This window comes from Phalacrocorax carbo, assembly GCF_963921805.1.
Source record: "Phalacrocorax carbo chromosome W unlocalized genomic scaffold, bPhaCar2.1 SUPER_W_unloc_5, whole genome shotgun sequence".
In the NCBI taxonomy this organism is placed as follows: domain Eukaryota; kingdom Metazoa; phylum Chordata; class Aves; order Suliformes; family Phalacrocoracidae; genus Phalacrocorax; species Phalacrocorax carbo.
This window is the reverse complement of record NW_026990256.1, coordinates 102,773-125,202: the sequence shown is the minus strand read 5'-3', so window position 1 is coordinate 125,202 and position 22,430 is coordinate 102,773. Positions and strand designations below refer to the sequence as shown.

At 43.5% G+C, this 22,430-nt stretch overlaps 2 protein-coding genes across 3 annotated transcripts in view; one reads left to right on the top strand and one right to left on the bottom strand.

The window, feature by feature from the left end:
- The window catches only part of LOC135310889 (secretory carrier-associated membrane protein 1-like), a 108,383-nt gene extending 89,696 nt beyond the window's left edge, over positions 1 to 18,687 (top strand). The window contains exon 10 of the mRNA XM_064440000.1: positions 12,635 to 18,687. Within this exon, the coding sequence (XP_064296070.1) occupies positions 12,635 to 12,651 (17 nt within the window). The 3' untranslated portion in view covers positions 12,652 to 18,687. The remainder of the gene's footprint in view (positions 1 to 12,634) is intronic.
- The window catches only part of LOC135310890 (secretory carrier-associated membrane protein 1-like), a 50,150-nt gene that overhangs the window by 9,016 nt on the left and 18,704 nt on the right, over positions 1 to 22,430 (bottom strand). Inside the window, exons 5-8 of one of the 2 annotated variants that reach the window (XM_064440003.1) lie at positions 21,585 to 21,686; positions 19,600 to 19,717; positions 17,652 to 17,802; positions 15,842 to 16,233 (exon numbers count right to left, since the gene is read on the bottom strand). In XM_064440003.1, the coding sequence (XP_064296073.1) occupies positions 16,178 to 16,233; positions 17,652 to 17,802; positions 19,600 to 19,717; positions 21,585 to 21,686 (427 nt within the window). In that variant the 3' untranslated portion in view covers positions 15,842 to 16,177. Of the gene's footprint in view, positions 1 to 15,841; positions 16,234 to 17,651; positions 17,803 to 19,599; positions 19,718 to 21,584; positions 21,687 to 22,430 lie in introns of those variants that run through there. The other variant, XM_064440004.1, reaches the window with a different exon arrangement.

Genomic DNA, 22,430 nt, shown 5'->3' with positions numbered 1-22,430 from the left:
CCTCTCCCCGTGATGGCCCTGCTTCTTCATCATCCCGTTCTAAACAAGTTGATGTCCGCTTCCAATATTTCGTCTTGTATATGGGGGCAACTGATACTGGCATGGGTTGATTCTCTGAGTCAGCTCCAGTACTTGTCATGGGGGTTTGGTAGCCACAATGCTTGTCCTGGGGGTTTGAGTGGCCGCAGTGCCTGCCACTTTGCATTTCAATCCAGAGACATTCTCTTCCCCTTGGGGGCACTGAATACTGTTGAGCAGGGCTTGGTACGCATGGGCCAGGCCACAGCACATTGCAGTGATCTGTGTGTCTCTGGAGTTCCCAGCGTAACAACATACTTTCTCCAAATATTCTACTAGTTTTTCAGGATTCTGCACTTGTTCAGGGGTGAAACTCCAAAACACTGGGGGTGCTCTCTGCCCTAGGTATTTGCCCATGCTATCCAGCATGCCCTGCCACTCATAAATATCAAGCCTTGGGGCAGATTTCTGGGTGATATTCTTAAGTTGCTTAGTCAAAACTAAACCAACATGCCCAAAAACTAACAATAAGTGCACCTTAACCACCCAAGGATGTTCAAGATACACAAAGTTTGTAGTAATAAAGGTGGAGACCTCATATAAGAAAGTAGCAAAGATACCATTCTGTATTTCCTCCATATAAAATCTCTCAGAGGAGGAGGTATAATTGCTAATTGCCTCAACAAGGTGGCATCCAAAGTACAGTAACAGTTTCAGCAAGAACCCCAAATACCAGATAAAGCTGAAAACGAGTGTTTGCATAACAAATCTCTTAGGCAAAACATTACTAATCACAGCAGAACACAGCAGGCTAAACCAACCAACACCAATCTTTAAGGCGACCTCAAACACGAAAACATGGTGCTGTGACCAGCAGCTGTTATTATCTCAAACCCTGTAGCCCCACTTTGGGTACCAAAAAAGAGTGTTGGGGTTTAGCTGGCAACTCATCTGCACACAGCTGCTTGCTCATGCCCCCACTGGTGGGATGGGGTTGAGAATCAGAAGGGTAAAGCTCGTGGGTTGAGATAAGAACAGTTCAATAATGAAAAGCAAACAACGACAACAACAGTGGAATGGAAAGGAAAACAACGAGAGGCACGAAACCCGGGGCGGGGAGTGGGGGAAGGGGAATGAACCACCAAAATAAACCACACATGACATAGCCGCGCACCGACCCAATGCCACAACTGCCTCCCTGCACACAAACCGCCCCCATGAATAGACTGGTCATGGCATCACATGGTATGGCATTAACATCCCATTGACCAGTCGGGGTCAGCTGCCCCAGCCGTCGCCCTGCCCCTCCCAGCCTCCTGCCCACTGGGCAGAACATGGGAAGCTGGAAAGGTCCCTGAGTGCTACAGGTGCTACAGTGAAGAGAATTAACCCCTTCTCAGCCAAAACCAGCACAAGCCCTCAGTACAGGAAAGACATGGACCCGTTGGAGTGGGTCCAGAGGAAGGGCACAAGAATGATCTGAGGGCTGGAGAACCTCTTCTACGAGGACAGGCTGAGAGAGTTGGGGTTGTTCAGCCTGGAGAAGAGAAGGCTGTGGGGAGACCTTATTGTAGCCTTTCAGTACTTAAAGGGGGACTCCTAAACGTCCTAATCATCCTAATCATCCTCATCATCATCCCGTTCCTCATCCTCCACCTCCTCTTCCTCCTCCTAATCCTACTCCTCCTGATCCTCCACTTCCTCCTCCTTCTCCTGAGGAAGGAATAACCCAGACTGTTTTGCCCAGCATATTTTTTACATGAACTACAGGGACTCTATCCCCTTCCATGGTATGTAGGATTTCTGACTGGGCAGGGCCAGCTCACCTGGTGGCAGATCACCTCGTGTTGACTAACCAGGTGGCTTTTGCTAAATGTGTATCCCAGTGTTTAAATGTTCCACCCTCCATTGTTCTCAGTGTAGTCTTTACACAGTCCATTGTATCGTTTGATTTTCCCAGAGGCTACTAAGTGACAGGGGATGTGATACACCCACTCAATACCATGAACTTCGGCCCAGCGGGGGGAGGGGGAGGAGGAGGAGGAAGAAGGAGGAGGAGGAGGAGGAGGAGGAGGAGGAGTGAGGGGATGAACCACCGAAACATACCATACACAGTGCAGCCGCTCAGAGCCCACCAACCCGACACCACACCTCTCCGAGCTGCAACTGCCCCCCCTTAATACACTGGTCATGGTGTCGCATGGTATGGGATGAACATCCCATTGGCCAGTCGGGGTCAGCTGCCCCGCCCCTCCCAGCCTCCCGCGAATGAGGCAGAGCGCGGGAAGCTGGAAAGGTCCCCAACCACCACAGGCACCACAGTGAAGAGAATTAACCCCTTCTCAGCCAAAACCAGCACATTCTCCACCCCTTATTCCATACCGTTTACGCCATGCCCAGGTCCCATACCATCCAATACAACCTTACCAACCACCACCCCTCCCCTTCCCATCCTTTAACGTAATACACAGACATCATTCCTTTAGTCTATGGACCTTCCCTGTAAAATGTCCATTAAAATGTCCATTGAGTTCACCCAGTCCATGACTCTGGGCTCCAGCTGTCCTATCAGGCTTTCAGGGTGGGAGAGGTGGTGTGTGTGGCGTTGGGTTGCTGCATACCGAGTCAGTCATCGTTCCATCACTGCTGCACTTTGCTTGTTTCATCAAAGTTCATCTTCCATGGGTTGGGAGGCTTGTACGCTGATATCATTGATACACCATACAGATGACACACAATATTATATAGCAGTTCGCATTATGCCATTCAGTTTGTTGGCTGTTTTCGCCCAAAATAAAATCCCCTTGTGGCACACATCGGATTTCTCCATCCTCCCACATAACCCACCAAGTGCACCCAGGTCCTCGAGCAAAAGCAATCCCACGAGTGGGCTTGCCTTTGCCGGAGGCAGGAAGAACCCAGACTGTTTTGCACAGCACACTTTTTGCGTGCACTACAGGGACTCTATCCCCTTCCACAGTATGTAGGATTTCTGACTGGGCAGGGCCAGCTCCATTGGCAGAGCCCCTCGTGTTGACTAACCACGTGGCTTTTGCTAGACGTGTATCCCAGTGCCTGAATGTTCCACCCCTCATTGCTCTCAGTGTAGTTTTTAACAGTCCATTGTACCGTTCAGTTTTCCCAGAGGCTGGTGCGTGATAGGGGATGTGATACACCCACTCAATGCCATGCTCTTTGGCCCAGGTGTCTATGAGGTTATTTCGGAAATGAGTCCCGTTGTCTGACTCAATTCTCTCTGGGGTGCCATGTCGCCACAGGACTTGTTTTTCAAGACCCAGGATAGTGTTCCGGGCAGTGGCGTGGGGCACAGGATATGTTTCCAGCCAGCTGGTGGTTGTTTCCACCCTGATAAGCACATGGCGCTTGCCTTGGCGGGTTTGTGGGAGTGTGATATAGTCAGTTTCCCAGGCCTCCCCATATTTATACTTCAGCCATCGTCCCCCATACCACAGAGGCTTTACCCGCTTCGCTTGCTTGATTGCAGCACATGTTTCACATTCGTGGATAGCCTGTGCAATAACACCCACGGTCAAGTCCGCCCCTCGATCACGAGCCCACCTGTATGATGCATCTCTCCCTTGATGGCCTGAGGTGTCATGGGCCCACCGAGCTAGAAATAGTTCACCCTTATGTTGCCAGTCCAGATCCACCTCAGCCACTTCAATCTTGGCAGCCTGATACACCTGCTGGTTGTTCCGATGTTCTTCAGTGGCCCGACTCTTGGGGACGTGAGCATCCACATGACGTACCTTTACAACCAGGTTCTCTACCCAGGCAGCAATATCGTGCCACAATGTGGCAGCCCAGATGGGTTTGCCTCTGCGCTGCCAGTTGCTCTGCTTCCACTGCTGTACCACCCCCCACAGGGCATTTGCCACCATCCAGGAGTCAGTATAGAGATAGAGCACTGGCCACTTTTCCCATTCAGCAATGTCTAAGGCCAGCTGGATGGCCTTTACCTCTGCAAACTGGCTCGATTCCCCTTCTCCTTCAGCAGTTTCTGCGACTTGTCGTGTAGGACTCCATACAGCTGTCTTCCATCTCCAGTGCTTTCCCACAAGGCAACAGGACCCATCAGTGAACAGGGCATACTGCTTTTCATCTTCTGGCAGTTTGTTATACAGTGGGGCTTCTTCAGCACGTGTCACCTCCTCCTCTGGTGATAATCCAAACTCTTTGCCTTCTGGCCAGTCCATGATCACTTCCAAGATTCCTGGGTGACTGGGGTTTCCTACTCGAGCCCGCTGGGTGATCAGTGCAACCCATTTACTCCACGTAGCATCAGTTGCATGGTGTGTAGAGGGGACGTTTCCTTTGCACATCCAGCCCAGCACCGGCAGTCGGGGTGCCAGGAGCAGCTGTGCCTCAGTACCAACCACTTATGAAGCCGCTCGAACCCCTTCATATGCTGCCAATACCTCTTCTTCAGTTGGAGTATAGCGGGCTTCGGACCATCTGTATCCCCGACTCCAAAACCCTAGGGGTCGACCTCGGGTCTCCCCTGGCGCTTTCTGCCAGAGGCTCCAGGTAGGGCCATTCTCCCCGTCTGCGGTGTAGAGCACAGTTTTAGTACATCTTGACCTGCCCGGACTGGCCCAAGGGCTACTGCATGAACTATCTCCTGTTTAATCTGTTCAAAGGCTCGTCGTTGCTCAGGGCCCCATTTGAAATCATTCTTCTTCCGAGTCACTTGATAGAGAGGGCTTACGATCAGACCATAATGTGGTATATGCATTCTCCAAAAACCCACAACGCCCAAGAAAGCTTCTGTTTCCTTTTTGCTAGTTGGTGGAGACATGGCTGCTGTTTTGTTGATCACATCCATTGGAATCTGACAACATCCATCTTGCCATTTGATTCCGAAGAACTGGATCTCTTGTGCGAGTCCCTTCACCTTACTTTGTTTTATGGAAAAACTGGCTTTCAGAAGGATTGGGACTATTTTCTCTCCTTTCTCAAAAACTTCTTCCGCTGTGTTGCCCCACACGATGATGTCATCAATGTATTGAAGGTGTTCTGGAGCTTCTCCCTGTTCCAATACAGTCTGAATCTGTCCATGGCAAATGGTAGGACTGTGTTTCCACCCCTGGGGCAGTCGATTCCAGGTGTACTGGACACCCCTCCAAGTGAAAGCAAACTGTGGCCTGCACTCTGCTGCCAGAGGGATTGAGAAGAATGCATTAGCAATATCAATTGTGGCATACCACTTGGCTGCCTTTGACTCCAGTTCATATTGAAGTTCCAGCATGTCTGGCACAGCAGCACCCAACGGTGGAGTGACTTCATTCAGGCCACGATAGTCTACTGTTAGACTCCACTCTCCGTTAGACTTCTGCACTGGCCATATGGGACTGTTAAAGGGTGAGTGGGTCTTACTGATGACTCCTTGGCTCCTCAGTTGGTGAATGAGTTTATGGATGGGGATCAGAGAGTCTCTGTTGGTGCGATATTGCCACCGGTGCACTGTTGTGGTGGCGATTGGCACCTGTTGTTCTTTGACCTTCAGCAATCCCACATCATAAGGGTCTATTGAGAGACCAGGCAAGGTAGACAGCTGTTTAATTTCCTCCGTCTCCAAGGCAGCTACACCAAAAGCGACCTGTACCCTTTTGGGTCCTTGAAATACCCTCTCCTGAGGCAGTCTATGCCAGGGATGCACGGAGCCTCTGGGCCAGTCACAATGGGGTGCTTTTGCCACTCATTCCTGGTTAGGGTCATTTCGTCCTCCAGTACAGTTAGCTCTTGGGATCCCCCTGTTACTCCAGCAATGCTGATGGGTTCTGCCCCTATATAGTTTGATGGCATTAGGGTGCACTGTGCACCGTGCACCAGTGTCCACTAAAGATTTTTACTCCTGTGGGTCGGACGTGCCAGGCCATCGGATCCACACAGTCCAGTAAGCCCGGTTATTCCTTTCCTCCACCTGGCTGGAGGCAGGGCCCCTCTAGTGTTGAACATGGTATTCACAAATCACTTCCCGTAAATGTGCATCAGGAGTCTCTCTATTAAGATCAGTACTTCTGCTCCTCTGTCTGGGGACCTGCTCACTGGAAACTGGAGCAGCAGCTTTCCTGGAAGAGCCTCCCTGAGTGACTGTTCTTCCTTGCAGTTCACGTACCTGTGCCTCTAGGGTCGAGGTAGGCTTGCCATCCCACCTCATCATGTCCTCTCCGTGGTCACGCAGGTAGAACCATAGGGTGGCCCGTGGTGTGTATCCCCTTCTTTGAGCAAAAGGACGCTTATTTCTAACAGCTGAGACACTACTCCGTAGAGGTGGGGAGCAGGACATATCTTGAGTTGCTGGACCTCTCGGGATAAGTTCTCCACAGCAGAGACGAGCGAGGAAGAGATATTGGTTTCATAATCCCGGAGTCTATCTATCACCCTCGCCACCGTTGGTGTCTCGTCATCTTTCCAGGACATCACTGCCAATGAGTTTGCATGCGAGGATGGTGCGCTCCGTACAACCTTCCACCACATGGGTCGTGTGCACTCGGCTTCATCTGGATCTTTGGATGACTGTTGATCGTCCAGGTCACCATAAATCACCGCAAACACAGCTAATTCCCTTAGAGACTGGATGCCTTTCTCCATAGTTGTCCAGTGTCCTAGGTTATAAGTAACATCTTCCTTGAAGGGGTACCTTTCCTTCACTCCAGACAGGAGTCGCCTCCAGAGGCTGAGGGCCTGTGCCCATTTTCCAATGGCTTTGTCAATGCTCCCTTCCCTAGAAAGGGATCCCAGTTGCTTGGCTTCCTTCCCCTCTAATTCCAGGCCACTGGCCCCCTTATCCTAGCATCGGAGCACCCAGGTGGCAGTTCGCTCACCTAGATGACAACCAAAATCTTTTCGCATATCTCGCAACTCACTCAAGGACAGGGATCGGGTGGTCTCTGTTTCATTTATGACTTCTTCCTCCTCTCCCCGTGATGGCCCTGCTTCTTCATCATCCCGTTCTAAACAAGTTGATGTCCGCTTCCAATATTTCGTCTTGTATATGGGGGCAACTGATACTGGCATGGGTTGATTCTCTGAGTCAGCTCCAGTACTTGTCATGGGGGTTTGGTAGCCACAATGCTTGTCCTGGGGGTTTGAGTGGCCGCAGTGCCTGCCACTTTGCATTTCAATCCAGAGACATTCTCTTCCCCTTGGGGGCACTGAATACTGTTGAGCAGGGCTTGGTACGCATGGGCCAGGCCACAGCACATTGCAGTGATCTGTGTGTCTCTGGAGTTCCCAGCGTAACAACATACTTTCTCCAAATATTCTACTAGTTTTTCAGGATTCTGCACTTGTTCAGGGGTGAAACTCCAAAACACTGGGGGTGCTCTCTGCCCTAGGTATTTGCCCATGCTATCCAGCATGCCCTGCCACTCATAAATATCAAGCCTTGGGGCAGATTTCTGGGTGATATTCTTAAGTTGCTTAGTCAAAACCAAACCAACATGCCCAAAAACTAACAATAAGTGCACCTTAACCACCCAAGGATGTTCAAGATACACAAAGTTTGTAGTAATAAAGGTGGAGACCTCATATAAGAAAGTAGCAAAGATACCATTCTGTATTTCCTCCATATAAAATCTCTCAGAGGAGGAGGTATAATTGCTAATTGCCTCAACAAGGTGGTATCCAAAGTACAGTAAGTGTTTCAGCAAGAACCCCAAATACCAGATAAAGCTGAAAACGAGTGTTTGCATAACAAATCTCTTAGGCAAAACATTACTAATCACAGCAGAACACAGCAGGCTAAACCAACCAACACCAATCTTTAAGGCGACCTCAAACACGAAAACATGGTGCTGTGACCAGCAGCTGTTATTATCTCAAACCCTGTAGCCCCACTTTGGGTACCAAAAAAGAGTGTTGTGGTTTAGCTGGCAACTCATCTGCACACAGCTGCTTGCTCATGCCCCCACTGGTGGGATGGAGTTGAGAATCAGAAGGGTAAAGCTCGTGGGTTGAGATAAGAACAGTTCAATAATGAAAAACAAACAACGACAACAACAGTGGAATGGAAAGGAAAACAACGAGAGGCACGAAACCCGGGGCGGGGAGTGGGGGAAGGGGAATGAACCACCAAAATAAACCACACATGACATAGCCGCGCACCGACCCAATGCCACAACTGCCTCCCTGCACACAAACCGCCCCCATGAATAGACTGGTCATGTGTGCTGGTTTTGGCTGAGAAGGGGTTAATTCTCCTCACTGTGGGGGTCAGCTACCTTTCCAGCTTCCCGCGCTCTGCCGCGTGGCGGGGGGGACTGGGAGGGGCAGGGCCATGGTGGGGACGGCTGACCCCGACTGGCCAATGGCAGGTTCATTCCATACCATGTGACACCATGACCAATATATTGAGGTGGGGGCAGCTGCAGCGGCAGCGCGGAGGCGGGGCGGCGTCGGGTCGGCGGGCGGCGCGCGGCTGCGGCGCAGGCAGTTTGTTCCGGCGGTTCGTTCCCCCTCTCCCCTCCCTTCCCCCCCCCCCCCACCCCGGGGCTTTGCGCCTCTCGTTGTTCTCCTTTACATTGCATTTCTACTGTTGTTTTCTTTTAATTTTAATTATTAAACTGTTCTTATCCCAACCCACGAGCGTTACCCTCCTGATTCTCTTCCCCATCTACCGGTGGGGAGTGAGCGAGCGACTGTGTGGGGCTGAGCTGCCGCTAAACCACGACAGTCTTTTTGGCGCCCAACGTGGGGCTCAAGGGTTGGAGATAATAACAGCTGCTGGTCACAGCACCATGTTGTCCTTTTTGCAGTTGGTGTTAAAGATTGGTGTTGGTTTGTTGAGTCTGCTGTGTTCTGCTGTGATTAGTAATGTTTTGCCTAAGAGATTTGTTATGCAAACACTCGTTTTCAGCTTTATCTGGTATTTGGGGTTTTTGCTGAAACCGTTACTGTACTTTGGATACCACCTTGTTGAGGCAATTAGCAATTATACCTCCTCCTCTGAGAGATTTTATATGGAGGAAATACAGAAAAATACCTTTGCAACTTTGTTCTATGATGTCTGTGCCTTTGTTACAACAACGTCTTTGTATCTTGAACATCCTTGGGTGGTTAAGGTGCACTTATTGTTAGTTTTTGGGCATGTTGGTTTGGTTTTGACTAAGCAACTTAAGAATATCACCCAGAAATCTGCCCCGAGGCTTGATAGTTACGAGTGGCAGGGCATGTGGGATAGCATGGGCAAATACCTCGGGCAGTGGGCACCCCAGTGTTTTGGAGTTTCACCCCCGAACAAGTGCAGAATCCTAAAACACTAGTAGAATATTTGGAGAAAGTATGTTGTTACGCTGGGAACTCCAGAGAGACACAGATAACTGCAACATGCTGGGGTCTGGCCCATGCATACCGAGCCCTGCTCAACAGCATTCAATGCCCCCAGGGGGAAGAGAATGTCTCTGGATTGAAATGCAAAGTGACTGGCACTGTAGACAATCCAGCCCGGACGACAGGCACCGCAGCCACTCAAACCCCCACAACAAGTACCTGAGCTAGCTCAGAAAATAAACCCGTACCAGTATCAGTTGCCCCCATACACAAGACCAAATATTGGAAGCGGACATCAACTCATTTAGAAAGGGATGATGAAGAACCAGGGCCATCACGGGGAGAGGAGGAAGAAGTCATAAATGAAATAGAGACCACCCGATCCCTGTCCTTAAGCCAGTTGCGAGATATGCGAAAAGATTATAGCCGTCGTTCAGGTGAGCACATTGTCACCTGGCTGCTCCGATGCTGGGATAATGGGGCCAGTAGCCTGGAACTAGAGGGAAAAGAAGCCAAACAATTGGGATCCCTTTCTGGGGAAGGGGGCGTTGACAAAGCAATTGGAAAAAAACCACAAGCTCTCAGCCTCTGGAGGCGACTCCTGTCTGGAGTGAAGGAAAGGTATCCCTTTAAAGAAGATGTTACATATCGCCCAGGAAAATGGACAACTATGGAGAAAGGCATCCAGTCTCTAAGGGAATTAGCTGTGTTTGAGGTGATTTATGGTGACCTGGACGATCAACGGTCATCCAAAGATCCAGATGAAGCCGAGTGCACACGACCCATGTGGCGGAAGTTTGTACGGAGCGCACCATCTTCGCATGCAAACTCATTGGCAGTGATGTCCTGGAAAGATGACGAGACACCAACGGTGGCAGAGGTGATTGATAGACTCCGGGATTACGACACAAATATCTCTTCCTCGCTTGTCTCTGCTGTGGAGAAACTATCCCAAGAGGTCCAGCAACTCAAAGAAGATCTGTCCTACTCCCCACCTCGACAGAGCAGTGTCTCAGCTGTTAGGAATAAGCGTCCTTTGGCTCAAAGAAGGGGATACACACCACGGGCCACCCTATGGTTCTACCTGCGTGACCACGGAGAGGACATGATGAGGTGGGATGGCAAGCCTACCTCGACCCTACAGGCACGAGTGCATGAACTGCAAGGAAGAACAGTCACTCAGGGGGGCTCTTCCAGGAAAGCTGCTGCTCCAGTTTCCAGTGAACAAGTCCCCAGACAGAGGAGTAGAAGCGCAGATTTTATTTCTAAGTGTAATAGAGGGACTCCTGATTCACATTTGCAGGAAGTGAGTTGTGACTGCCATGATCAGGACTAGAGGGGCCCTGCCTCCAGCCGGGTGGAGGAAAGGGATAACCGGGCTTACTGGACTGTGTGGATCCGATGGCCTGGCACGTCCGACCCACAGGAGTATAAAGCTTTAGTGGACACCGGCGCACAGTGCACCTTAATGCCATCGAACTATATAGGGGCAGAACCCATCAGCATTGCTGGAGTGACAGGGGGATCCCAAGAGCTAACTGTATTGGAGGCCAAAGTGAGCCTAACTGGGAATGAGTGGCAGAAGCACCCCATTGTGACTGGCCCAGAGGCTCCGTGCATCCTTGGCATAGACTACCTCAGGAAAGGGTATTTCAAGGACCCAAAAGGTTACAAGTGGGCTTTTGGTGTAGCTGCCTTGGAGACGGAGGAAACTGAACAGCTGTCTACCTTGCCCGGTCTCTCAAAGGACCCTTCTGTGGTGGGGTTGCTGAAGGTCAAAGAACAACAGGTGCCAATCGCCACCACAACAGTGCACCGGTGGCAATATCGCACCAACAGAGACTCTCTGATCCCCATCCATAAACTCATTCACCAACTGAGGAGCCAAGGAGTCATCAGTAAGACCCACTCACCCTTTAACAGTCCCATATGGCCAGTCCGGAAGTCTAACGGAGAGTGGAGTCTAACAGTAGACTATCGTGGCCTGAATGAAGTCACTCCACCGTTGGGTGCTGCTGTGCCAGACATGCTGGAACTTCAGTATGAACTGAAGTCAATGCGACACCATGATCAGTATATTAAGCAGGGCAGTTGCAGCTCGGGGAGGTGTGGTGTCGGGTCGGCGGGTGGTGAGCAGCTGCTTTGTGTGCAGTTTGTTTCGGTGATTCATCCCCCTTTGCGCCCCGCCCCCCCCCCCCCCATGGGTTTCGTGTCTCTTGTTGTTTCCGGTTCCATTGCATATTTGTTGTTGGGTTTGGTTTTTTTTTTATTTTAATTATGAAACTGTTCTTATCTCAACCCACGAGCGTTACCCTTCTGATTCTCTCCCCCATCCCACCAGTGGCGGAGTGAGCGAGCGACTGTGTGGGGCTGAGTTGCTGGCTAAACCATGACGATTGCAGATTCAGGTGTAAGGTGCAGTCATTAAATTTGACAGCTGTTTGAATTTGTTCCTGAATTTCACCTCAGCTTTCAAAGATGTTTTTAAGAGAGAGATTAAAAAAAAAAAGAGAAATGAGCTTAAAGTTAATTTAATTCATTTCAAGGGCGGGGGGCTGCAGAGTATAACTACTTCTTAATGTACATGCACCGCATAAGATCTAGAAGAACGTGCTGTGGATTCTTTAAAACCTGTGTCCCAATTAGTTCAGTTTAACTTTTTTTTTTGGTGGTATTGAAGACTTCTTCAAACATCTGTGGCTTGATCAACTATAAACTTATATTCTGTAAAGTGCCATAGACCTTCTTTTAACAATTGTAGCGGTTTTTTATATATATAACTTGTGTGAGATGTGCAATAACAGGATGGACTTTGGTTTTGTTGTTGGTTTGTTTGTTTTTTTTTTATTTGGGGGCTTTTTGTTTATTTTTTTAAATGGTTTTGGTTTTAAACAAGATATTGGAAAAGCAACTTCCCAGGGAGGAAGTGGCTGGAGTTTTGATGGTGTAGACAAACTAAGCATAGAGTAATGCAATAAATCACTGATTTTGAAGATGAATACAACAGCAGTAACAGTAGCTTAAAGATTTAAAGAAAACCTCTTCTGGATTGATTTGAAATACTCAGATCTATATAATACAGACAAGTAAAATGTGAAGCTGTATCCATCTCTGGCAATATACAGTCTAAAAGCTGAAAAGGCTCAGCAAGTTTTCTTATTGTGCTTTATTTATAATGTGGCACTGCAAAAAACATTCCTATTGAGCTATTTCTGGGTTGTCTATATCACCTTTGTGTCTATTTTACTCAATAAGGCTCTCTGGATTCTGAGATTTTTTTTCAGCCAAATCATTTCCATTTTGCATCGTTATCCCTCATCAGAGTATCTCACGTCCTAGTGGTAAATGGAGAAGAGTTCAAGTCTTCCTTGAAAGCAGTGGACACTGGTGCCTACCACAAGGAATGGACAGAGCCCAACAAAAGCAGAGCATGGAAGCAACGTATACAGCACAGCCGCCTTGTATAGGAAAAGAGGCTGTGGCAATCCACCTAGAGTAGATTTTGAGCCATGGTTTATTTGTGGTACTGTTATTCTGTTATTAAGTCACCACTATGTACATTTGATAGCATGAATGATGTACCTAATGTGGTATTTTTAATCTAAATTTCAATTAAATATGAGAATTTTTAATCACAGTTCTCTTCCCTGTGCTGTCTTCTGTGTGTGTGTGCGCTTGCTTTCCCAACTTAGTGCTTACAACTAGCCTATGCAAATCAGGGGAAGAATCTCCCCACAACAGCACTTAAATTGTGCAATAATTCTAATCATAAAACATGACTGTATCATGTTGCACAACTGTGCTTACCATTTACAAGACAGTTCAAAAACTGTTTAGTCTGCTGCCACTGCCACCCTAGATCTGTAAGTTACAAAGAAACAATTTCACTACTAAATGATGCATGCATGCACAGGTGACTTCAAAAACTCACATCTGCTATCTCCCAAAATAATCCCAACTGTACCTCAGAGTGTTCTCTGTATTGTTTATTTGCAAACGTAGCTATATCACAGTGGTCTAGATGAACTCATTTTGCCCTTCAAAGAAAACTTGGTAATAAATTCAGTGTTAGAGAGCAGGTGTTACAGTTGATATGGTATGAAAAAAAAATCAACAGACTCTAATAGTGCCTAAAAAAAAAGGCAAGACACAGCAGTGATACAGAAAGGTCAATTCAGAGACAGAAATTAGGAAAATAAACAGTACCAAAGCAATGCTGTTTTCAGCAACTTCATTTTACTTTCAATAATGTTTTAGGATTCACTTAATGCCTGCAGAATTTCATTCAGTAATGACAGAACATGTTTAGATTTTAACCCTCTTAAGTTTACAGCACAAGAAAGTGGGCTGCACATGTTTAAGAATTTTTTTCATAACAGTTCAGTAGACTAATTCTTGTTACCCTAATGTATTATTTTGATAGTGGACATTTTGCTTCCCCATTTCAGCAGAATTACAGCGTTTATATACAGATTTATAAAAAAACAAGTGAAACCTTTACATAGATCAGCCGCCTTGCATGTTATCCTGACCTTTAAAAGAAAAATCCCCATATTGTTCAAAACTATAGAGCAAACAACCAGGAAAAAAAAGTCTTTTTAAAGTTCTATGACACTGTGTTAATACAATAAATATCCAAAACTTCTGAACTACTCAGACATGCAACAGAGGGACAGAAGAAGTGCATTTGTAGAGAACCACGAGGATGGCAGTGCATTGTTAGTAATTTACAACATATACAAACATCCCCCAGATAAATAAAACCAACTCCTAAATTACAGATCAATGACTACAGACATTCTAATGTTTGAACTTCATACTTTGCACTCAATTTGCCACAGTACTACAAAATGACAAATTAAGTGGGCGCCATACTCTGATTAATTAATAAGAGACTGTAAAATCTAGTTTTAGTTAGTTACAAAATATTTTAACAAATGTCAGCCTTCCGTTGTTAAAGCTAAACTCAAACTTCTCCCTCCCTTTTGGGCTGCAAAGTGTCAGAGAGTTCTGGTTTAAACAATTCATGTGTAACTGAACCTTGAATTTCACTTAGGAGGTTTAAATCTGTACATTCAACTCATGACATTACAAATCAACGATCCTTATACATAGAATACTAAATATGTTTTCTCAAAGAGCAGTTAAACATTTGGGAAAAAAAACCACAACAATCTACCTGCCAAATTGATGTTTTATTCCTAATGTTTTTTCCATAATATATTCTGTTAATGTATGTTATTACGCAGTCTTAAAACTTAAATTAAATTGCAAGGATGATGTCCCTAGGATTCATATCCAAGAGATAGCCAAGAGAATTGCTTAAATTTAGATTTAAAAGTAACCCATAGTAGAGTTCCTAGATACAACCCTCAAGTTATATTAAAAAGATTATGAAAAGAACAATCTTGATATACAGCTGCTAGAAGCGTGATGCCTGATCGCAACAGAAAATTGTGGCTTTTGTCTGGAAAGCTTTTAATAACATTCCACACACTTAAGTTCAATGCTAGCATGTCCACTAATATAGACTTTTAGAGCCCCTATTACACAGAATATTTAAATTATTTTTAACTTCATGATGCAGAGAATGTTTAGAAGCAAGTATATTAATTAATATTCATTAATATGAACAGCATAGGTGAAACTACTATATTTATCCAAATTCAAGCTGGATTTAAAGAAATTGGTAAAAGAAAGGAGACTAATAGGGACTTCATGCTAACAGTACAATACTGTTCCAGGGATTAAGCTAAGGGTTTTATTTTTTGTAATGCTCTTATGTTATTATGAATATACTGTAGTGAAAAAGAATTAATCTATGAAACTCTGTCCACATTCAGAACATGGAGGGGCCTCAGAATTTTATGCCCAGTCTTACTAAAGGTAATTCACCCTAAGAGCTGAATTCATTTCAGCTACAGTGCGTACTTATACAGGCTGTGGGATGTGGTCCCTTCCTGTTTTAATTTTCCAAAACAGAGTTTAAAAAAAAAGCATAAGACTCATGAGGCAATCCAAGAATATCAAATAGCCTTCAAAGGAGAGAAACATCACTTTATAGTAAGACCTGATTAAATTCTAGAATATTTTGATGGTATGTACCGTTATGGATTGTTCAGTTCCACAGCACCAATTTAACCTCTTAGGCCTCCAGTTCAATCAGTTAAATTTTAACTTTGTGAAAGATGAAGATTTCTCTCTTTTCCAACTCGAAAAAGTTTAAAAGCTTTTTTTCCCCAGCTTAAATCAAATCACAGAGATGGGTGAGTTATGTTAAAATGAAGTCATGTATCTGTTAAATGCCATTGCTTAAAAAAGCTTGATTTTAGACAATATTTCTGGTAGAAAATTAAATGCTGTATATTTAGATTTTTGGACAAGCAGTAAACAGAATGCCTGACAAGGCTAGAGATTAAACACAAATCTACACTAAAAAAAAAATTTAAAAAAAACCCAAACACAACAAAAATACCACTGCATGTAAGAGGGAAGGAGGGGTGTGGCGATTCATGACACGGAATCCGTATTCATGCACAAGTGAAGCCGAAGCTGTTTATTAAAAAAAGATCAGCCTTAATATAGTCTGCCTCATGTGCTGGTATTTTTCCCTTCTCGCCGCCTCAGAATGTGTTCTATCCCACTAGCTCCACATATGGTATAAACATAGATAAGTGCGCTCTCCTGCTTCGGTGCTCCACCTGTGCCCCTGACCTTCTGTCCCGCATATCAAGGCCTCAGTTCTGTGTTTTTGTGGGTTGTTTTTCTATCCCACAGCTTGCATCCAACAAGGGCGATGAGATCTCCGGTGCTGTCATGGGAGGCCACATTCACTTACTCCACAGAGGGGCATGAAACTACTGTTCTAAAGGTCACTATTTGTTTCCTTTCCAGCAAAATGATTACCCCAAGACAAGAATACTGAAATTAAAAATAGCAAATATATAATCGCTTAGCTCTGTGATTGAAACCATCAGTTATCTTCTTTAAACTGTACATTGCATTACACATTCTATTACAGAGAATGTTTATCCACCATAGTAATTTCTCACAGGTAGAGAATACTCCATGAAAACAGATACAAGCTGTCCTGGTTTCAGCTGGGGTAGAGTTAAATTACTTCGTAGTAGCTAGTACGGGGCTATGTTTTGGATTTTTGCTGGAAACAGTGGTGATAATGTGGAGATGTTTTAGTTGTTGCTAAGTAGCACTTACACTGGTCGAGGACTTTTTCAGCTCCCCGTGCTCTGCCGGGTGCACAAGAAGCTGGCAGGGGACACAGCCAGGACAGCTGACCCCAACTGACCAACGGGATATTCCATACCATATGACGTCATGCTCAGTATATAAAGCTGGGAGAAGAAGGAGGAAGGGGGGAACGATTGGAGTAATGGCGGTTGTCTTCCCAAGTAACCATTATGCGTGATGGAGCCCTGCTTTCCTGGAGATGGCTGAACACCTGCCTGCCCATGGGAAGTAGTGAATGAATTCCTTGTTTTGCTTTGCTTCTGCGCACAGCTTTTGCTTTACCTATTAAACTGTCTTTATCTCAAACCATGAGTTGCCTCACTTTTGCTCTTCCGATTCTCTCCCCCATCCCACCAGGGGGGAGTGAGCGAGCGGCTGCGTGGTGCTTGGTTGCTGACTGGGGCTAAACCACGACACAAGCAAACGCTATAATTAAAGTGTCACAGGTAAATTCTGGACCAAAACACTATTTAAACAAGATCAGATAACAGTATTCATGCAAACTTACAGGTTTATATCAAAAAACTTATCCTAAAAAAACCCCAAGAATTATATCTATCCTACTTGTATTTGTCCTCCAGCAGCTGCTGAAATTGCAAAAGCAGTAGCCAAACCTAACTTTCTACATCGCTCAGGCTACCCCACTTCTTATAGCAGAAATAGGGAAAGCTGTTCTTTCTTACAAAGAAAAGAAAAATCAATCCAAAGTGCTTTCCTGAAGTTAAAAAAAAATACCAGAGTGGACTACTAAAAAACCTCCAAATTCTTAATATAGTTATTTGATCATTATATACCACAATTCATTTCAAATAATTGTTGAAATTATTTATCCTCCACAAAATATGGAAGGCTTTTATTCTAGAATGCAACATTTTGAAGAAGGGCAGAGAATGGTTATCTTTTTAAAATAAATAAATTTATAATAACACAAAACAAACATTTCCCATTTTACCCATGAACAGCTGCAGAAGAGGCAAACATGCTGTGTGTATTTTGATCTATGTTTTTAGGGAATATAATAGGTGACTGGAAAATAAAGTACAATCGAAAAGAACCGTCATGACTTTTTATATTTCTCTACATTTGGTTACCCTTGAATGCATTCTGAGCTGCACTGGTTGCTGCTGTTGATGCGGCGTTGGCTGCAGCAGTTTGTACAGTTTTGTTGGACATCACTCCCGTTGCAAACTCCTGCTGTGCTTTCTCAAAACTAGCACCAGTTGTGCGGTAGAGACCATGCACCTAGGGAAGTGGAAAAGCGGTGAAAAAAGTGTGCTAAGCCTTCCATTTCTTGGTAGAGTAATAGCAAAGTCTCAAACATGAAGTAGAGTTGTGTGGTGGAGAAATCTGGTTTGCTCATATGTTTGGGAGGATCCAGAAATGAGTAAATGGACTTTTTTTTCCCACAAACCCTACAAATTTTGATTGCCCTGCTGTGCACAGACAGTTTGACTGCAGGGATACCTGTATCTTTTTGCAAGTTCAGAAGGGTCTTGTAGGTCTTCACTAAAATGTGTGTGGTATCTACTGTCTGAAATAACATATTTAAATACACAAACAGGCTGCATCCTTAGCATAACGCAGGACCCATAGCTTGCAAAAGCATCTTCTGTCTCAATTTGTATACAACTTGGTGTACTCATTAAAAGAGTTTATAAGTGTGCATGTTAAAAGAAACAGCAGGAAACAAAACCAAAAAAGTATTTTTGAATCCACTGTGTCAATAACATTCTGGTGAACTTTTTTCTACAGCAATTTTTTAGAAACATCTTAAGTTCTCTGATTGACATGGTTACAAGACCCTATTAAGCTAAGCTATGACTGAACATTAAAAAGTATAAAATATCCCAATAATGCAGATAAATATCTGCTAAACTAGTGTGATGACCAATTGCTCTGCATAATAAGCAAAGGTATTAAACAATATGGCTTATAAACTCTAGTATAATAAAAAAACAAATCCTGAGTAACTTCCAAGTACCCGACTATTAAATTGAAAATGCTATTTCTGATTCATATTCAATCAAGTCATGATAAACTTGTCAAATAATATTACGAAGTCATGTTGTAACTTTTTTCTTTGTTATAAATGTGACTGTTTCTCATCCATAAAGATACACCAGGTCATATCTGAGTATGCGTGTTTTTTGAAAAGAATCCAGATGCATGCGGTAGAAAGAGTGTAAAAAAATGCTCACTATACAATACATTTTACTTGTTTGTTTCTTTCTCCTGTACCTGAGTATTTATGCAGAAAACAAATAAGGAGAAGGGACATCTCCAAGCTATGCTTAAAATTTCTAGCTTACTGTAAACAGGTCAGAAGAGTTTGGGTATGCAAAAACCTTTAAGCGTAACTGTAACTGAGGTTGAATTATTAGAATTGCCAGCACATCATCATCAGAATTCTCTGTTACATTTAATCAAAACAACACAAAAACCTTACTAGCACATTAGTATCTAAAACTTAGGCCTTCTGAATGGAAATTCACAAAAAGGAAGCAAGGGAGAAAAGCATCTTTGAGCTTTTATGCTACGCAGTCATTAATTGACAGCAAAATGTTAAAACAATGTAAGCAGAGAAATAAAAATCCTTTTCTGAGTTGTCAGGCATCTTCCTCTTCTATTGATTTTAATGGAAATTATTTTGGTAAGAGCTGTAACTTAGCAATCATTTGAATCGTGCTTCACTCAGCCTGATGAATCACCACAGATTTGAAAATTGCAACCCAGCATCTACAGGTCCAGTGCATTCACCTAACCTTTCATTGTGAGTTTACCTCCCAACTTCTCTTATTCAAAGCTATCCTTCCCCATTTTAGTTCGCAGAAATAAGTGCATTGTAAAAACAGCATTTCATAACTCCATGACAGTATAAGCAAAAAAGTACTATAGAAGCACAGTTGTTAAAAGGTAAGGCATACCCCCAAGAATATAATTTCATCCCCATTACTTTGCAAGAGCGTACCTCTCTCAAGCAGGAAAGCAAAATCCAGATCAAACATAGGAAACACAAAGGGGGAATAATAAGTAACTTACCTTTTTAAACATAACTAATGAAATAACAGCAGATGATGTGAAAAGTGCAGCTATGATAATCATCATAATGCCAACAGGGATACTCTTATTAAGACCAGTAAGAGATGAAATCCACCCACTGAAGGAAAAAGAAAAGACAAACTTTGCTAGCACAGTACGTGAACCATTCAGCCACAGGTATCCACATCAAGGGAAGCTTTATAACCTCCTAGTTCTGATCAACTGAATATATTTGAAGAAAAAGTCATGGAAATTATACATGAACATATTTCTGTTCTATAATAAGCTTTTACAGCTTAGTGACCATTTTCCCAATGCATGCAATGAAAGTATAAGGAAAATTTTAGTATAGGTGATTATCCTGGAGAAGAGTTGTGAAGAAATTGAGAGACATTAGAGTTGCTCATCAACTTTTTGGGGGTTTTTTTGGTCATACTGTACTGTCATTTCAGAATAATTTAAGACCACATGACTTCATGGAAGAGAAAATATCCCTAAAAAGATAGCTTCTAGCACACACACAGATTGTGCGTGGGAAAACTCATTTAGCTGTATCCACACAGTGATGCTTTCTCAATTGGGGTTAATATTTTTTTTTAAGTAGATAGTGACAGATTAATTAAGATAAAAGATTGCTATATCAGTATCTACTTCAAACATTTCCCCATTCTTCAAAAGTGAAACACCAGCATAAAAGTACAATATCAAACTTGAAACTACAAAAACCAGGTTGCCTTAAGAAAAATAAAACATTAAGATGGGAAAGATTCTTCCACTGAAAAGAGCAAAAAATTTCTGTAAACCCAAACAGCCTTAAAACTTTCCTCTACTTGTTTCAAATTGCTTTGATATCTCCTATGTCCAACTAGACTCTACCCCAGAACTCCAAAATCCAAACTGTAATTATCATCTGATGATGATCTGGCTACTTTTCATACCCCTTCCCCAAGTATCCTTAAAAGCACACTCCACATACTTGGAGAGTTGGCCCTCTAAAGTTACTTTTTTACTTTGTTCATGTCAATCAAAGTATCTATAAAAAGGCAAAATATTGGATTTGAGAGCAAAAATAATAAACCAGGATTTTTCCTTACACTCCAGTTCTAAAGCAATGATGTTTTGTCTGCCTTATGTACATTTGGAGGTTAGCAGAAAACCACTGATACACAGAAGTGTCATTACCCAGGTACATTATTGCCAGTCATAGCTCTCCATGCTATCAACTGGCTACTACAGCCATGCTTTTTGTTAATTCAAGTTTGTTGTGTTTTTTTTTTCCCCCAAGAAGGGTGACTGATTCCCAATAGCTTTTCCTTGTAAAATCTAAATATTAGACCTTGAAGATTCAAATAAAAGCTATATATACATAAAAGCTTCAAGTAAAAGCTTATATACTTATAAGCGTCAAAATGAAAAATCAACTATTAAAGACAAAGGAGCTGACTCAGACAAATGAGCTTTTCAAATAATATCAGATATACAACTATATTCACCCGAATATAATGTTGACTCATTCTTCAAATTTTAGCCATACATTTCATTGGTAAGTACATTAATATAATTAGAACTAACTGATAGAAAATAATATTCAAACAGTATATTATTACAGCCTAAATTATTCTCATTTTCTCTAAGTTTTTCTTATTTCTTTATCCTAAATATAGAGCAAATAACATCGCCACACACCAGTAAAATAGGGGAGGTAATGTGTAAAAGAGTAGTTCAAAGTGGCTTACATTGAAAGATAAAATTTTGACCAGCCTACTAACAGAAGTAACTCACACTGTTGGGGTATGTTTCACACATTTTTCCTAGTTAAAAGTACTCCAAAAATGATTTTTTTGAGTGCTAAATGTAACAATTCCAGTGAACACAGGATTAAAAAAAAAAACAACCAAACCACACAGACTGTATTGCAGTTGCTATATCAAATATGAGTGTTTGTCTTACAGACAGTACAATGCTACAGAAAACAGAATACTCACCAGTTTCCCCATCTTTGAAATCCTGCAGCTTGAAGTACATGTACAGCACACTGACAGATATATACAAAGAAGAACACAAAGAACCTGAATGAACTGTCGCTCCTGAAAGAGGGGGGGGGGGGAAATTAAAGCAGCCAGGAAATTTATGACTTTTTACAAATACTGTAGTACCAGTCTAAAATTTTTTTCTGCGTTAACTAGAAGAAACGTGCTTTGATCTATTGGTGGTGACTTGAAATACCAGTAATTCTGTGCTTTTGTAGAGTGTTTACAAGAGCCGCTGCTGCTTCTTTAGCATAGTATTTTTGCCACTTGCACCTCTAACAGAGGTGAGAATAGCAGCAAGATACTATTCCTTAGTGTTCTGTTCAGCACACAGCAGGGTGTCTTAGACTAAACATACAACTTCTGCTACAGTGCATGAAGAACAGAAGTCTGCCTCACTTTCAGACTGAAGTTCACAGTGCTGGCAGAATGGGAAGAAAATATTTCACTTGCAAGAGGACATAAAATCTAATATGGAATTACTGAACATAATGCAGATCAGAATACTGAAGCAGCTGTTGTTTAAAAACAAAATACACAAAATATGTTTGCTGTTTAAATTACTAAAATGTCAGCCTGACAAAGATGGAAGTATTAAAAGCCTGTCAAAAAACCCCAAATATAAATATACATGCAAAATCTCAACAAAGACCTGAATGTATTACTATCAAAACTAATGATTGCATGATATGCTTCCTACCAAATTTCTAAAGGACGTAAAAATCACTTAAGTCACGGAAACAGATTTTGCCAGTAATGGCTCTTTCTGCAGAAGGGAATTTGTTCATTTCTATTTATTAA